The following is a 16,893-nucleotide window of genomic DNA, read 5'->3' as shown; positions in this document are numbered from 1 at the left end:
AGCTCCCCGCTGCCCTGGCCCCACTTCCCCTACTGGCAGGAGCAGCAGTGAGGGGCACAACCCTGTGTGCTGCCCACACTGCTCCTGTGCACACAGGGGGAGTGTGACCCGGGCAGCACGGAGCTTTTAGAAGCAAGTGGCCCCTCTGTGCGCTGCCGCTCTGGGTCGCACAGGGAAGCTGCCTGCTGCTGCAAGCTCCGTGCTGCCTGGGTCACACTTCCCCTGTGTCTATGCTGCTCACTGCTGCCCCCGCCTGCTGGGGAAGTGTGGCCAGGGCAGCGGGAAACTCAAGAGTGGCAGGCAGCTTTCTGCACCCCCCTCTGTGTCTTGCTACGCCGGGTTCCACATGCTGCTCTGCAGAAGCGACGGCGAGGGCAGCACAGCAAGGAGCATCGCTGGGACCTACTGCCTCCCCGGAGCCCAGGGCTGGGTTTGGGGCGGGGAGGCAGCAGCTGTTTGCAGCCTCCTGGCTGTAGCTGGCCCAGGCTCCGGGTAGCTGCTGATAGCCACGGAACCTGGACTGTGGGGCAGGGGCTTTGAATGAGGGGCAAGGGGCAGCAGGGCTGGGGGGCAGGGGTACAAGCAGGGCATCCTGCTATGTACCCCTTGCCCTCGTTTTGTTTTTCTGGTATGCCAGCACTCCGGCATCTTCCAAGGTAGGCATTGTTGGGTTTTTTTGGCACTCCGGCCAGAAAATGTTGCCTACCCCTGCTTTAGAGATCATTTAGCACAGTGATTCTGAGGAGGCAGTGCACAACTTTAAAGTAGCCCTTTGGCCTCCAGATGTTTACTAGTGGTTCAGTGCATAGTAGACATGGTTGTATGGATGACTGATTGCAGTTACTTTGAGTTTGTTTTACTAGTAGGTTTAGTTTGTGTGCATTAGTAATGTTGCAGATAGTGAGAGGCTGTATGTTACTGGGTACTGACAGATAAGAGAGCTATAGACCTTTTATCCGCATAGTGAGACGGGGCATTGTTATATAGTCAGTTTTTTTTCCCCCTTGTTGACAAACTTGGAAGAGCAGATCTTACTTCCCCACAGCTTTCTAAGCACGAAGAAAGTCAGCTCTTCTTACTTAAAAGCATACTTAAACATTAGTTTCTTCAATGTGTGATACTTCTGTCTTTTTGTGGCCAGCTACAAACTTGTGCAAATAAATGGAATATTGTTTGATTCCTAATCTGTCAGTATGTATGTGTTTCTTTCAGTGCCATTCTTTCATCTTACTTTTTAAATGAAAAACTTAATCTCCATGGAAAGATTGGGTGTTTACTAAGTATACTGGGATCAACTGTGATGGTGATTCATGCTCCGCAAGAAGAGGAGGTAGAAACTTTGCAGGAAATGTCCCAAAAACTTGGTGATCCAGGTGAGAGACTGTCAAGTTCAGCTGTAACTAACTAATACTTAAGCAGCTTATTCATTTATAACTGCAACTGTTGCAGGTTTCTAGCACAAGCAAGACACCTCTTCTGTAAATCTGTAAATTGTCAGGGGGTTGAGTTCTGTGACTTCCCCTATCTGCAGCTTGCTAGGAGTGTTTTCTTTGTTTTGCCCAAATAGGTGACTGACTACCTACAGAGGTCTCACATGTATTTTGTCTGGTGACTAGCAGTTAGCCATTTCCCTTTTTCTAACCTATAATACAAAGTAAAATTAACTGAAGAGGTGTGTGATTGAAAGTGTTAACCTTTTTATTGAGTCATTAAAAATGAAAATGTACGCTCTGGAGTACACTCTCGATTGCATTGTTGGCTATAATAGTAATAAGAGACTTGTCTTTCCAACTGTGCATAAAGCTTTTTACAAAGAAGGTAGAAGTCTCCTTTTTACAGATATGGAAGCTGAGGCACAGAATTGAAGAACTAGGTTGGGGGCCACTCAGCAAGGTGACTTATTGGCTTCTCTGAGAGGGTTGCTCTCAGAAGTAACACCTCTGTAGAAACAAAACGATAAACAGTGTACAGGCACCCCTGAATCTTCTGGCCTGGTAGTCTAACACTGTATCCATTTCAGGTGCTGGTTTGGAAGGAAGAAGTGATGGAGCTTGTCTGCCTAGAATCTCACATTGTGGTTTTTAGTTTTGCCAGCTCCATTGCTGTTATCATTAAGGCTGCAAATAGACACAGACTGTGCTTCCATAAACTGTTTATGGCAGCACAAAACCCAAGTGAACAGAGATGTTAGCCCTTTGTCACATGACAACCTTTTTGCAGCTCACATTTTTTCACCTATGGCAGAAAAATGTAGGCAGCAATGAGCAGGAGCTCTTGAGGCTTCAAGGGCCTGATCCTGCAAGACAAGGGCCCTGGGTGCTTCACCTGACATAGGGCTCCTGTCTGCAAGCAGAGGTTCCCTGTTTGCAGATGCATGCCCCAAGTTCAAGCAGGGGAGTAACACACTTGTGGTGGGGGAGTCCCTTGCAGAGGAATTCCCAGAGCATGCCTCTGCAAGCATGGAAGCAGGAAATATCCAGAGGAATGTTCCCCTCCCTAAGCTTGCAGGTGCAAGCCTGGACACTGGGGCAGCAGCTACAAGGGGTGGGCCATTTTCCTGTGTGATTGATCAGGCCCCTGAATCCCTGGGAGAGCAGCTGGAGTGTGACCCTGTGGGACAACAGCCCCAGCAGGAAGCGTTGTCTATTCCCAGCCTTAGACTTGCTCCAGCCTCTCTCTTTGGAGGAATGATAGGAAAAAAACCCCCAAAAACCAAGACATAAGTTGGAGGTGTAATGCTGTAATGACAGAGTTTGCTAGCCTTTGACTCCTCTTACCTCCATTAAAATGTGGTCTATTTCTTGGTACCTATACAATGATCTTGCTAGTATATAAAAGCAAATGACACTTCTTTTTTTTTTTTCTCTCTCTTCCCCGCTATTTCTCCCTTCCCCCTGCAGGTTTTGTGGTCTTTGCAACACTTGTCGTCATTGTGTCCCTAATATTAATATTTGTGGTAGGACCTCGCCATGGACAGACCAACATTCTTGTGTACATAACAATCTGTTCTGTAATTGGAGCATTGTCAGTCTCCTGTGTAAAAGGCTTGGGCATTGCCATCAAGGAACTTTTTGCAGGAAAGCCAGTGCTGAAACATCCTTTGTCCTGGATTCTGCTGCTAGGCCTCATAGTTTGTGTGAGCACACAAATCAACTATTTAAATAGGGCTCTGGATATATTCAACACTTCCATAGTGACTCCAATATATTATGTATTCTTTACAACATCTGTTCTAACTTGCTCTGCTATCCTTTTTAAGGAGTGGCAACATATGGCTGCTGATGACATTATTGGCACTTTCAGTGGCTTCCTCACTATAATTGTGGGGATCTTTTTATTGCATGCCTTTAAAGATGTCAGTTTTACTCTAGCAAATCTGCCTGTCTCCTTACGGAAAGATGAGAGAGCAGTGAATGGCACTTTGCCAAACACTTATGAACGCTTTAATCATGATGAAGAAAGCTCAACCTGTGTAAGTGAAATACAATCCAGTGAAAATGTGTCTTCCAGGAGAAATGGAAACTTATCAGCATTCTGAGAATAGGTAAATGTCAATTAAGAAAAGAACAATTCTGTAACTTTTTTTTTTCCTTTCCTTTTCTTTAGCTGTGAAATGTCTGAGTTTAAGAGCTTGTCTGGAAACAAGGTGTACTTCTTAACAGATATATATATATAGACAATCGTTTAATTTTTAGGTTTGGTTAGTTTGGACCCAGAGTGGTGGAATTTACTTTTGCCTTATTTTTATTTTACATACATTAAAATGACCTCAGTCTCTTGTTCTTTGTTGCTTTTAACTTATCGGTGTGAACTTGTAAATATTTTTCATTTGAATTTTCCATTTTAAAGACTTATTGCACTAATGATTATTTTAAATATATCAAAAATAAATTGCTTTATTTCTGCATTGGTGGTAAACAGACTGACATGAACCTGAATCTTTTGCATCTTTTACAAAATGAGCAGCCAGGCTGTCGTCTTGAGATGTAAACTACTTGCCAGGAGTGCCAGCACAATGCGCTGAAAGCAAAGAAGTGATTATGCCATTTGCCTTCACTTACTGGAAACAAAACCTACGCTGATGACTTCCATTCTTAGGCAGTGCATTGGTAAACTTGGAATACAGGCATCCTGCACTGCAGATTTGGATTTATGTTTGTTTAAAGCTTTTTGGTTTGGTTTGGTTTTGCTTTTTTAGACTTGTCAAACAGAACTATTCCTGAAGTAGGCAAGACTTCAAGGTTTAATTTGTTTTCAGTTTTTTAAAACAATGGAGAGAGAGAGAGAGGAGCTAGGAACCATCCTCAGGCATAGCATTATCCAAATGCAGTTGCTTGCACACCTTGCCTCCACCCCCAGTCAACCATGTATCAGAGGAAAAGAAAAAAAATATCTTAAGTTGTTGGCTTAATTATGGCTAACCTTTGAATGCAGAGGCAGCAGAAGCAGGATTGTCATTTGGAATGGGGATACAGTTAAATTGCCAGAAACCCCTTGTGCTGACAGACAACTCCATCTGTCAGCATAGCTCTGCAGTGTTGCTCAAGTGAGAAGAGCCTGGGCTGACTACAAAAATGTAAAGTCCTCTCTCTCATCACTGCTTGATTTCAGTAAGATACTGTAGAATGAATGTTTGCAAAGGTATGCTACAGCTTTTAACTCTGGGGTGGAATGTAGCATCTTCCCACTGAAATTTTTGTCCCCTTAGTAGCAATAGTCTCATTTAACTTCCTGTTAAGAGAATACTTTTCTTGTTAGGAAGAGAACAAACCAAGTGGTGAACAAATTTCAGAATCACTTATAAAAACAAAGTGCAAAATACTAGTGAGTAGAAGGAACTATGAAAACTGACAAGTAACTTTGTTTTGAGCTTGTTCTGAACCTGGAAGTCATCACCAGTAACTGAACTGTAGTAATCCACTGCAAACAGCTGTTCATCTTGTTTTGTTAGTGATCTTCTGGTGATCAGATCAATATTGAAAGTGCTAATGCAAAAGAAACTCTGTACCAGTTGTATTCAGGCTGAAATGTATGACTCATCTAAAATAAGAACATATTTTTCAGCTGAATTAATGGTTTAAACCATTAACTGTGTCCACCCAAATGCACTTTGACCATGGACTTACCTGGGAGCAGTTCTAGTTTAGTGATCAAAAGAATACATGCTGCTGCTGTGTCCTTTCCATGTATTCACCTGTAATTCATAGCTAGGGTGAAGTGGTTCATATCAAGTGGTTCCTATCAAAATAGGCTGAACTACCAGCCTATTTTGGTTGTCAGACAGGGTACCTTCCTATTAAAGTTTACTTGTTTGTTTGTTCCTTTTAATTATAATAGTGCTTATAGTACATATTGTGGTGGGTTCCTATGCACACTTAATTACTAAAAGTGCTTTATTGTTTTGCACTTCTTTAGCATCTTTTACCAGATGACGGGGGGGAATGTATGCGCTTTCTTCCTTGCTCACTCTTACATCATCTGGTGAAAGATGCTAAAGAAGTGCAAAACACTAATGAAGCCTCACATTGCCTGTGACCTAGGTGAGTGTAATAAAGGTTTCCCTTGCTTTATGCAGGTTCTGTATGTGCGATTTTGTTATTATGCAGTGACCCTTCTTATACCACAAACTCATATGCAAGGTAAATTCACTTTTGTGACCTGGTGTGGTGGAAGCCCGCAGTCAGCTGCTTTGTATGGTGCATTGTGGTGGCGACATGCACCAAAATCTAGTCTCTGGTGTGGATCTGCGCTCCTCACTCATTGTCTGTGATGCGTTTCTCTAGTTGCCAACCCCATTAAGCTAGTGGGATGCTTAGAAGCCATATCTCCTACTCCTCTCCCTGGTCCATCATCACCTACTCTTCACACCAGCTAAACATATACCACCACCCTGTGCTTGTGTGTACTGTCTGCTGTTGGTGAATACCTAAATTGTCTTGTAGAAATAGGTTTGGGGGTCAGTACAGTTGAGGTCTTGGATGTTTGTTACATTGTAAAGCTGGTTCCCTTTATGTGAATTAGAGTTATGTGCCACTTTCCAGGAATGCATGTACAGTATAAAGTGAGGGAAACCTGTATACTTCATGGTTAATCAACACCTCTGATGCCACTTAAGTGACTTGCACATCCCATTTCCCAGCTGATTAGTTCTTTGGCAGGGGCACTGTAGGATCACCCTTTCATGCAATAACTTATAGGCAGTGTTAGCCACAATGAACAGGGTCAAAGACATTGTCTATTAGATGACAACACCTTTACCAATTTAGATAAATGACTGAATAGGTCAGGTCCTATGTATAGTTCATTTTCTTCTATTCATTCTTGAGGGCATTGGCTCTAGTCTTACTTTTGCCGTGTGCTTTTTAATAAGAACTCTCTTTCCAGGTGTAAAGTAGTACAAATAAAACTCCCATGCAAGAGAAAATAAAGATAGGAATCCTAGGGAGAATTCAAGATAAAAAGGAACAGAAGCACTTAAAACTATGAATGAAACTTTTGTAAAGGGAATTTAGAGGTTTTAAGGAACTATCAGCTTCTTTTTCACATGGTTTGAAATCCTCTCTCTCTCAGGGAGGGGGCAGGAGGCAAAGTGATCTTTTTAGATTTGCTGAATCCTTGTTTGAATAAGACAGGCTCTGATTTTAACATAACTGACGTAAACCGCATGGTTGTCTCTAGGATTTGCTATGCCAAGCTAATGGGTAGGAATAAGGACTTGTTTTATCCACATTACACTTAGCATTTCAAAATACTTTTTCCTAATAAAAAAATCAGTATACGACAAGTCAGGGAACCTGATTTTCCGTTTCCCAAGGAAAAACAGAAAACTGCAGATTTCCCTTTTTAGCTGAGAAAGCTGGGGATTCCCTACTTTTGCAAAGAGCTCTGCAGCCTGTAAGAGCTGTTTGCAAACAAGGCAGGAACCCCCCAGCCCTGCCGAAGGGGGAGGGGAAAGGGTGGGGCCTGAGGCTCTCAGTTCAGCATCACTCTTTGCTCCTGGAGCTTGAGGTAAGTGGAGCTTGCAGGGGGCTGGGGGGTTGCAGGTCATGGCTGGAGGTACTGGCAGGGCTGGGGGGAGCCAGGAGCTAGCCCTACCCCCACATGAACATGCAGCAGCTGTGGGAGAGCCAGCTCCATGCTGCTTCTGCTGCAGCTGCCTGCTGTTGGGGACACGGAGCTGTAGACTTGAGGCCCTGACCCCATAGCCCTGGCAGCTGGGGCCCCCCTCCAGCAAAGCCAGGGGCAGTGAGGGGCATCAGCATGGTTGGCATGGCTTTGGGGCCAAGTGAGGGGCACCAACAGGGCTAGGGGGGCTGCAGGGGGCTTTTAATTTTAATAACAGCTTTGGAAATTTTTAATCAAAGAATTCGTGATTTTTTTTTTAATCGGAGAAAACCAGGATCCCTGAACATAACTATAGTGGGTTGGTGTGTTGTTTTGCCCCAGTAAGATCTGTAGTAGTACACACAAGGGAATTAATTTAATTTGTTCAGTTTCTGGTCACACACCTCCTCAAATTCTGATTGCCACAGTGGAGCTGTTGGAGGTGAAAAAGCTTGCAAGAGTATAAAGAGTACTTATGTAATCCTAACAAAGAGCTAGTTAGCAATGTTAGTCTGAAGTCAGAGTAAAGATGCATCTTATAGACTGACTGAGTCAGAGATGCATAAGCTTTTGTAACCAAGAGATCAGTTTCATCAGATGCTATGCTACTGCTTGGAGGAACACCAGTCCTGCAGGAATGAATCTGTGTTATGTTGATGCACAAACAAGATGCTGCTTGGTAAAAGGGTAGCATTTCAGTGTGTTAACTACTTCAGTGGTTCTCAACTTTTTCGAACAAAGCGCTCCTCAGTAACTTGTATGGATTTAGTGCATCCTAGTTGAGAACCACTGTTGTGGTCTCACAACTTATGACACTTTTTTTTTTTTAAACACTTGATCTTGTATCAATGTGGTCACCTAACTTTAATTGTTTCTCTCTTTATATTCACACTCAAATAGATTAATTATAGCCTCAGAATGCAATTTACCTGACAAAAGGCATGAAACATGTCTTTCAAGGGTGCTGCTGAAGCTAGGTAGAGCTGCCTTGCCCCCAGGAGGCATGTGAGAAGACAGACTGGGAGGTGGTGGCCATAGAAGCAGGCACCTCTGCCTACATTAGGTAACCCTTTGAAAGGGGCCTTGAGGTATTCCAATTGAGAACCAGTGAGCTACTGCCTGGTAACCACATGTGAGTGAACCTACAGCAGCTAACTACCCCACAACCTGTAAGATGGGTAAGAGCATGCAAAGGAGCAGCTGTTGCAAAACAACTTAAAGACCATAAAACTGTCTTCTTTCTAACTTGTTTTTCTGCATACAGTGAAGATAAAGCTGGCAAATCAAGGAGACACTGTACTTAAGGTGCTCCCTGCTTCTAGTCAGGAAACTGGAACCTCAACCTATGCCTCAGCCATCAGAATACATCTTAAATCCAATTTAATTATGTCTGTACATAAGTCACACCCTTTTATTTTGGTATTTTGGCAAGACAAGGGCTGATCTGCACAAAGTTGACATTAACTCCTACTAAGTATCTCTGTCAAAATAGATAACTGCTACTTCTTCACCCACAGCTCTTCCTTACTGCTCCCCCTTTCCAAAGGAGGAAAAGTAGCAGAAAATAAGACTCTCCTACACATACCTTTCTAGAACTGATCTTTTTACCCATTTATGGGGTGAAATCCTAACTCTCCTCAAAGGCTGGGAACCAGTGAAGAGCAGGGAAGGTGGAGATGAGTCTTATGTGAAAGGGAATAATTTCCTCAGTGGTTTAAATGCCATCTTTCTACATCTATACTCTAAAGCGCACACTTATCTGCTGATTATAGTATGCTAAGAACCAACTAGCATCCACAGTCCCACCAGAAAAGTCCTCTGTTAAACTCATCAGTCAGAGGGCAAAAAGGCTTTTACTTGCACTGTACTAGAAACTGCCAGTTGGGCTTAGAATGTATTGCTTTAAAATCCAGATAAGACAGCTGCCACATTTTACAAACTATTTTACTGAGGCATGTTTCACAAAAATACAAAGGTATAACAAAACTTAAATATTCTCTGTAAGTTGCAATTTAGTTTCATTACAGCTCATGTATTGAGTTGAGATAGGTTCAGTGTATAGAAGCATCTTTTAAAACAGGAATTCCCTAGCACCAGCATGGAAACAACATGTTGTTTTGATTCTTAAGCATCTCTCAGAAAATTGCTCTTCTTAACAAAAACTTGATATATGATGAACAGACCCAAATTTTCTATAATGTGAATTACTATTTTTTTAAGCAGAGTATTATCAGCCACCTCCATGTTAGAGAATTACTGTTTAAAAAGGATGGCTTAATTAGCCTTTATTTCCATAATTACTGATTATATGGGGTTGTTTAGTTCTGCCAAAAGAAATCAACTGATTAAAAATATTCACAAAACATCAGCAGGAACCTCAGTTTATAAAGGCTAACCAAGCAATTAATGCTTTTCTAAAATACACAATTATAAATGTTTCTAATAAAACCCATGGATTTTTCACCCTCCATAGCTAAATATGGGGACAGCTGAGGAAAAAATTTGCATCAAATGAGAGGATGCAAAGAGTTCTGTCAGACAAGCCTTTTTTCATTTGCAGATCCTTTATCAAAGTATAAAATTTTAGTCTAGAAAAATAAGTATGATTGTATACAGTTATTGTGCTTGGAGACTTAAAGAGGAAAAGCACTGGCCATTCAAATAGCACAGGCCTTACTGCAGATGAAGATGCTCCTTAAAACCATTTTTCTTTTAAACTTATAACTTAACTAGGTGCAAAAGTATGGTAGCTAACATAAGAAGCAGGATGGTCTATCCACACTTAGTTACTGGCCAGGGACTGATGAATAGGTGGCTGGAAACAACGCACATGTTCCACTGGTGTACTCTCTCCATCACCAGACTTCAAATACTTGTCCAAAATAGCAATTATCTCATCATTCAGGATCTGGAACTTGCGGATTCTCTCAACCATTTTCTTCAGAGGCTGTAACATCAAGCACATTCAAGAATGAATTTCTGAGATACAAATCCTTGAACAGTTTTTGACAAAAAGCCATGAGTTTTTCTGGTTGGGCTCAATCAGATCAACTGGCATTTTTGCTTTTAAAGATGCACTCTGCTTCTCAAAACGGCCTGGAAAGCCTTATTTTGCTTCAACCTATAGCACACAGATGAAATGACCAATTTCTGCATTTGATTCTAAACTGAGCTAGAACCTTAACCCTTAGCAAAGGGCACTGGTACTTCTGAAAAGAAGGTGGATTCAATTCTGAACATGTTAGTCTAAAAAATAGTGGTTACAGCTGTAGCAAGCTTAGTACAAATGACTGATTTTTCCTTTCCTTGCTGTGAGTAACGGGTGCCTTCAACCTACCACATTCTTGATGACCTCATCTTTGCCGTCATGCTTTTGTACTTTCAGTAAGTGGTAGCAGAAATCCAGCACATCAAAGCGACGCTGCTGTCCCAAAAGCACAATGATCATACATCCAGCCCAGTGCAATCCATCTCCAAAGCACTGTCTGTAATAGTACAAGGGCCAGGAAAGTTAGAGAAATTTCATCTAAGACTCTGGAAAAGTTAAACAGCCAAACTTTTCTTTTTGTAAGGTAACAAAACATACCCAGGGTACAACCCTACCTAAAACATTTTCCAGGCTGAGGTTTAAGCCCCACAACATTCAGTCATTCTCTGTGCCATTAGCAACAAGCAGAAAAGACAGGTGGATGCTGAAATACTATAGTTAAGTGATTCCTAAAATGTTTGTTCACCATGACACATTGGCACCATGGCTTTCACATTAACCAGTGCCACACAAGCACTTTAATTTGGCCCTTAACAGAGCAAAGGTTGCAAGCCTCCTAAGTCTTCTCCCTTAACACATATTAGCCAGTGATAGGCAAATGACAGCTCCAGATCATACAGAAGTAGGGCTTGAAGGGACCTTCACAGGTAATCTAATCCAACCGCCTGCCTGAGGCAGGATCATCCCTATCCAAACCATCATATAAAAATCCATAATCTAACCCAGGGGCAGGCAGTTATTTCAGGCTGAGGGCCACTTACTGAGTTTTGGCAAGCCATCGAGGGCTGCGTGACAGGCAGTTAGGGGCAGATTAATATTAATTTTCTAAATTTTTTAGGGGCCCCCCAGCCAGATAGAATCTCCTGGCAGGCCGCATCTTGCCCACCCCAATCTAACCTCTTAGTAAAACTATGGTCAACCCTGACACAACACAAGACATAACACAACACAACAACATACCACAGGTAAAAAAAATCTAAAAACTGGAGAACTGAAGTCTACAGGGCACTAGCTGCTAAATGCTAGTTCCTGTTTCTATAATCTACAGGCTGTAAAGTAAATACTTGTTACAGCTATTTGTCTTAGCACCCAGTTATTTCTGAGCTCTGTACCTGTAGTGATTAGCAAAACTGGCATTGCCAGATGTGTGCTAGGACTTCTCTGCTATGGGGCCATTCATTATATGCTGGAAGTATGTGAAATAGATGGTTAACAAATAATTGGTGTTTGTCTGTTAATAGCCCTTCCCAGGACAAGCAGTGCTTTCTCTTGCTCTCTAAAATAAATGAGCAAATGCCACCGTTATGTTTTGCATCCCTGTTCATTTGCAGAGATACAAATTAAAGTACTTTGAACAGGTGCACAATTAGCAGATAGTGATACGTACTCCACAGTGAACTCGTGCGTTCCCACAGGAATACAGTACACAAACTGCATCGCGCTCCAGAGACGGTGAAATTCCACACACTCATCCACGTGCATTACTCCATTGCTGGGCAGGGGCCCACACCAGATTGGGTCATCCAGGAAGGACCGAATCCTAGTTAAGATGACCTCAAACATTGATAGACCGCAGCACAGACGTTCCTTGGTCAGCAAGTCTCCTTCCCTGGCTATTGCAATTTGCTAAAATTGAAAAGAAACAGAGTTAATAGACTGAAACAGAGTTAATAGACTAAAACAGAGATTTCGTTGGGTGTAGGGCGAGCATGGTTTCTGTTTGGCAACCCCTACCTGTCTCTCACCTGCTGACTACCTCAGTTTACACTTTCAGTGGCTGGCTTTCTATACTGGCCTCTGGATTCTTTACTATTCCACCCAGGAAGGGCACAGACCAACTGCAGACACTTCCTCAGCCCGAAGAAGGGTGTTTGTACCCAAAAGTTTGCAAAGAACAATTTTTCCAACTATTTGAGTTGGTCTAATAAAAGGGATTGGATTTACCCAAAGAACCTTGTCCGTTTCTGTTTGGAGGCTTTCTACTAGTCCAGAATGGAGCTCTATGGGGGTGGCAACCTGATTTAATAAATGGATGGAGGAAAAGCGCTCTAAGAATTTACCATATGTCCCAGCTCCCAGACTGTGCTGTACCTTGGGGCAGACAGGAAGGTGTACAGCACGTTACTCAAACATGAAGTAGTCTTGCTAGTCTGGTCAGCAGATGAAACATTTCTGGTTTAAGTAATGCTTTTTGGCTTTGTTTCTTTCACGTAAGGAAATGAATTCTCCTTGGTTCAAAGCAAAGACAAGTCAAAAACCACTAACAATGGAATATTTTCCCCTCACCCTCAGATCAGGAGCACCTTTAAAAGGCTATTTGAGTAGAAAGGCTGGCCACTTCTGGGCTGCGCTGACCCTGGACCTATCCTTAGCTCTGTAGGTTTCTTTTTGGGGGGGCTGAATTCGAGTCAGACAACAGAGTTGGAGTGTTCGGTTTTCAGCTGGCTGGCACAAGTGATGGTCCCTGCTTTCACTTTTAAGAGTGCTGGCATTAGAGGCTGATAAGCTTTCAAGTCAGCACTAATGGATCCATACCAAAGCAAGCAACTGAGATTCATAGTAACCATCTAAAGTCCCACATTATCAGCTGCCTCCTGGAGCTCAGCAAACCTTATTTACTTTACATTTGACCATGCCGGTGCCAGTCCCCCATATTCAGTTGAACTGGCTGTCAACTGATGAAGTTAACAAGGAATGAAACGCACGCTAGGATGAGTGAGGAGTGTCTGACACTGCAATAGTGGCTCAGTAATGGGCTTAGAAAAGGAAGCACACTCTCTTTTTTATCTTTTCAAGGAGGCTCAGATCAAATGTAATAGCTGGTTTTCAAAGAGGGTCTAACGTTATCCAATGTGTTCATTGATACATAAGAGAAATTATTTTTGTTAAAATGTCAGACAGGACAGTCAATTGCTTTTGGCAGAATTTAAGCTAGGAACCCTTGGGGTACAGATGCTCTGCTTTAGCCATTACAGCACACAAGAAGGCACAGGCAGACGTCAACACCACAGTCCTCCCCCAAAACTTGAAGCATCCCCTTTCCCACCTCATTTCAACAATAAGATAATTGGACAAGGAAACCATAGGCCATCTTTATTTATTAGAGGCCCCTAACACAGCTATGACCTTTGTGAGGATCTTATGTTTCTTAGGTTCTGGGATCATTACCTGTGGTGTTCCTAGTCTTTCAATCAGAGGAACAAGGTGGAGTGGAGCATATTTTGATTCTAGTCTCTTCATTTTAGCATCAAGTCTTTCACCCTCTAAAAGGCAAAAAAAGCAAACAAAACCAAACAAGACTTTACTTCTTCTAACCGGGAAGTGTACTATAAAACAACAAAAATTGTGGTGCAGAAATCAGTTATCCTTATTAGAGTTTGCTTTTGTCACAGAAGGGAAATCTTTGTACAGCTGTTCCTTTCAGAGGGGATCTAATTCAGAATAGCTTACTTTTTCTTCAGTAAGCTGTTATTTGATACACAGGTGTACCGTATTAACAATGCTATTCTGTACCTCCAAATTTAAGGTAACTGCATGGCCACAAGCCAGTGGTGAGATACATTTAGTTAGTACAGTAACTAGATTCCACCTTCAGAATAAGACTCTAGTATGCCGTCTCCAACACTGGTTTCCACACGTAGTTAGCCAATTAAAAGCATGCTTATCATAGATAGACCACTTCCTCCAGAGGCTGGAATTATAATGAAGGTGGAATTTTATGTATAGCAAGGCTTAAAAAAAGCAGTATTCGCCCACTCACCACTGGGGAGTAGGAAATGTTCTCTGGCGAGTGGGTGCGTAACATTTGCAGCAATCTGGTTAGTTTTATGGCAGCTTACAGGGAACCAAGCAGCTGCAGCGCACCTAAAAAAACGTACATTTCACCTTGTAACTGATGGGAACCCTATGGGCAGAGGCCCAGACAAATCAGTGCTGCTGGCAGCAGCAAAAGGACAAGGAAAGAGGAAGACCAAAAAAAATAAGCAATTATAGAAGAAAGTGGTGGTGAAACGGAAGAAACAATTCAGCAAGCGGTCACCACCATGATCCCCATCTAGCTTTAAGCATGCAAAAAGCTGTGGGGATCACTGGGGGCCAAAGTCAGATTAGGAATATTGTTCTCTAAGTGTCCCAGCCCCAAACAGATTTGGTAAACTTGCAAAATCAGGGCTGCTGTGAAAGGTGGAACCCAATGGGAGACAAGCAACCTCCAGTTATGTCTGCCACTGGGAATGAAGCAGCACTGGGTATCTCATTGTGTTGCCTCTGCATTTGCTCACTCCTGACATCATTTGCAGTGGGCACCTACAGATGATTAGTAGGCCTAGCTGCCTCTTATTCATTGCTCTGCATGTTTTTCAAGCCTGCAAACATTGGAGTTTGCTGTCATTGTTACGCAGACACAGCACTACCATGAAGGAAGTTTCAGAACAATTCATTCACCAGTTAAGGCACAACACAGGGAGAAATAAATGCTGACAGAAAACAGGTCACCACCCCTGTACCTTTGACATGAATCCTTGGCAGTATGTTCTGAAATGGTGCAGCATGCAGCAGGTCGCACACTTCCTCCAGGGACTAGGACAAGAAAGGGCAGAGTGTTTAAAGACCAAAGAAAATATAACATGGAATACCCAGAATGCCAAAATCTGCTTTAAATCCATGCTGGCATTTCCAGTATTTATAATTAAAACAGCAGAGGGCACCAAGCCTCCACTGGTAGCCAGAACAAGCATGTACTGCTCTGGTCTCTTCATAGAATCGCTTAATGACCATTTGGCTTTTGCAGGTTACCTTGGATTCAAACAAGCTACAGCAACTCTACTCCCACCCAAAGCTGGCAGCTGTTAAAGGACAGAGGATATTTATTGAAAAGACCAATGGAGAATGACTAATTTCAGTGTTAAAGTGACAGACAGATCCTGTGTAGACATACAGAAATGTGAACAAAGCAGTGAGTCATGCTTTTATTTTTACCAGTGCTGTTCCCATAACCCATTCTCACATCAGGGCCATCTCCCTGAAAGGAAAAGGCTGAGATGCAGGAGTAATGGCAGGCTTTTGGCCTAGAGTCATTTCAAATTTTGTTTAAAAAGGCCAGGAATCCAGATCTGTTTCCAGAAATCCTTGTATATTTCCAGCAAATGGAGGGGCCAAAACCAAGGTAAGGGCTATTACCATTTGAGATCCCTCAAGAGGAAAAAAGAAGAAAGAAAAAAGAGGAACATTTTTTACATCCAATAAGCATTAAAAGGATTTTATAGGTTTCTAGAGAGGAAAGAGAAAGCCATTATCTGACTTAACAATCAAACACAAGAAAACCTACAGTTCTTCCCAGGAAACTATTTAGCATGCCCACAAAGACTATGAATGTTTAACTCATGAATTTTTAACTCTGTCAAGCCAATAAGGTTGTGGTGGTAATGGCAGTGGAAGTGGAAGTGGTGCACCTTCATATGACAGCAGCCGAGAAGCCCAATTGGGACTGGTCACAGTACACAGGAAAGAGACAATCCCGGAGGACATAGTTTCCAATACGCAAGGCCAAGGGAGGATAGGGGGCAGAGAAATGTTGCTGCTGCTTCCCAAGTGCAACACACACGCACACACATCAGGGGCTCCTGCCAACATCTCCTCTCCTGCTTATGGCATACAACTGATAACAAGCTGAGGTAGAGATCATCAATGAGCCATGCATGGTAGAGATCATCCTCAAATCAAGGGCTTACTGCTGACAACCAATAAGCAAGCGCATGGAAGAAAGAACTGGCCTGCCACTGTTACCAGTGACAGGGTGTGTGATTTTGTTCTTTGGTGGGAGCAGAAGTACAACAACAGGTGGGGTAAGATGGTAAGCGAGCAAAGAAAGGGTGGACAGTGATGGAGAACAGTCAGAACACATCATGTCCCAGGCCATCAGCAGCAAGCAGTTTTGCAGGCATCGTGGCAGGAGGCCAGGGCTCTCCAGCTTCTAGACAGTGGGAGAAGCGGAGGGGGACGCACATACCCTGCAGGCTGCAGACCTCGGGGGCTGCACACCCCACATATACCCCACACAACTGCATGGGCAGTGCAGCCTCCCCCTTGGCCATGCATGTAGTGTAAGCAAACCAGCCCCTCTCATCAGGGAGGCAGCCCACGTCTCCCTGCTGTGTATGCAGTGTCCTCCTGCTGCCCCGGCTCTGCTCTGTCCCTCAGAGCGAAGCAGAAGCCAGAGGAGGAAGGGCAAGCCTAGCGATCCCAGCAGCTGCAGGAGTGATGGAGGGAGCAGCAACCAGGCAGGAGCCTGGATGCAGCCCACAGGCCACCAGTTGAACACCCTGCAGAAGGCATGACAACAATGTAGGAAGCATGAAAATCCCCAAGGGGAAAATTGCTTGCTGGAGGAAAGGCTGGGAATGCAAAGGAACAGAGAGTTCAACTCGCCAGATAGCGGGGAGACTAAGCGGTGCAGGGCACTTGCTGCAGGAAGCAGCTGGCAGTTACTTTATCAGTCAAGAGAGGGGTGGTGTGGCCAGAAC

The 16,893-nt window shown here is 43.2% G+C and overlaps 2 protein-coding genes across 3 annotated transcripts in view; one reads left to right on the top strand and one right to left on the bottom strand.

Annotated features, from left to right (window-relative positions):
• Nucleotides 1–9,493, top strand: part of NIPA2 (NIPA magnesium transporter 2) — a 27,541-nt gene extending 18,048 nt beyond the window's left edge. For both annotated transcript variants that reach the window (XM_006017058.3, XM_006017055.3), the window contains 2 exons: nucleotides 1,213–1,373; nucleotides 2,901–9,493. In XM_006017058.3, coding sequence (XP_006017120.1) covers nucleotides 1,213–1,373; nucleotides 2,901–3,538 — 799 coding nt within the window. In that variant the 3' untranslated portion in view covers nucleotides 3,539–9,493. The remainder of the gene's footprint in view (nucleotides 1–1,212; nucleotides 1,374–2,900) is intronic.
• The window catches only part of CYFIP1 (cytoplasmic FMR1 interacting protein 1), a 96,464-nt gene continuing 88,601 nt past the window's right edge, over nucleotides 9,031–16,893 (bottom strand). Inside the window, 5 exon segments of the mRNA XM_025195564.1 lie at nucleotides 9,031–10,051; nucleotides 10,442–10,589; nucleotides 11,760–11,998; nucleotides 13,541–13,635; nucleotides 14,878–14,950. Of these exon segments, the coding sequence (XP_025051349.1) occupies nucleotides 9,887–10,051; nucleotides 10,442–10,589; nucleotides 11,760–11,998; nucleotides 13,541–13,635; nucleotides 14,878–14,950 (720 nt within the window). The 3' untranslated portion in view covers nucleotides 9,031–9,886.

This window comes from Alligator sinensis, unplaced genomic scaffold (assembly GCF_000455745.1).
Source record: "Alligator sinensis unplaced genomic scaffold, ASM45574v1 scaffold144_2, whole genome shotgun sequence".
NCBI lineage: Eukaryota > Metazoa > Chordata > Crocodylia > Alligatoridae > Alligator > Alligator sinensis.
Note: the sequence above shows the minus strand (reverse complement) of the source record. Positions and strands in the feature narration are given on the sequence as shown.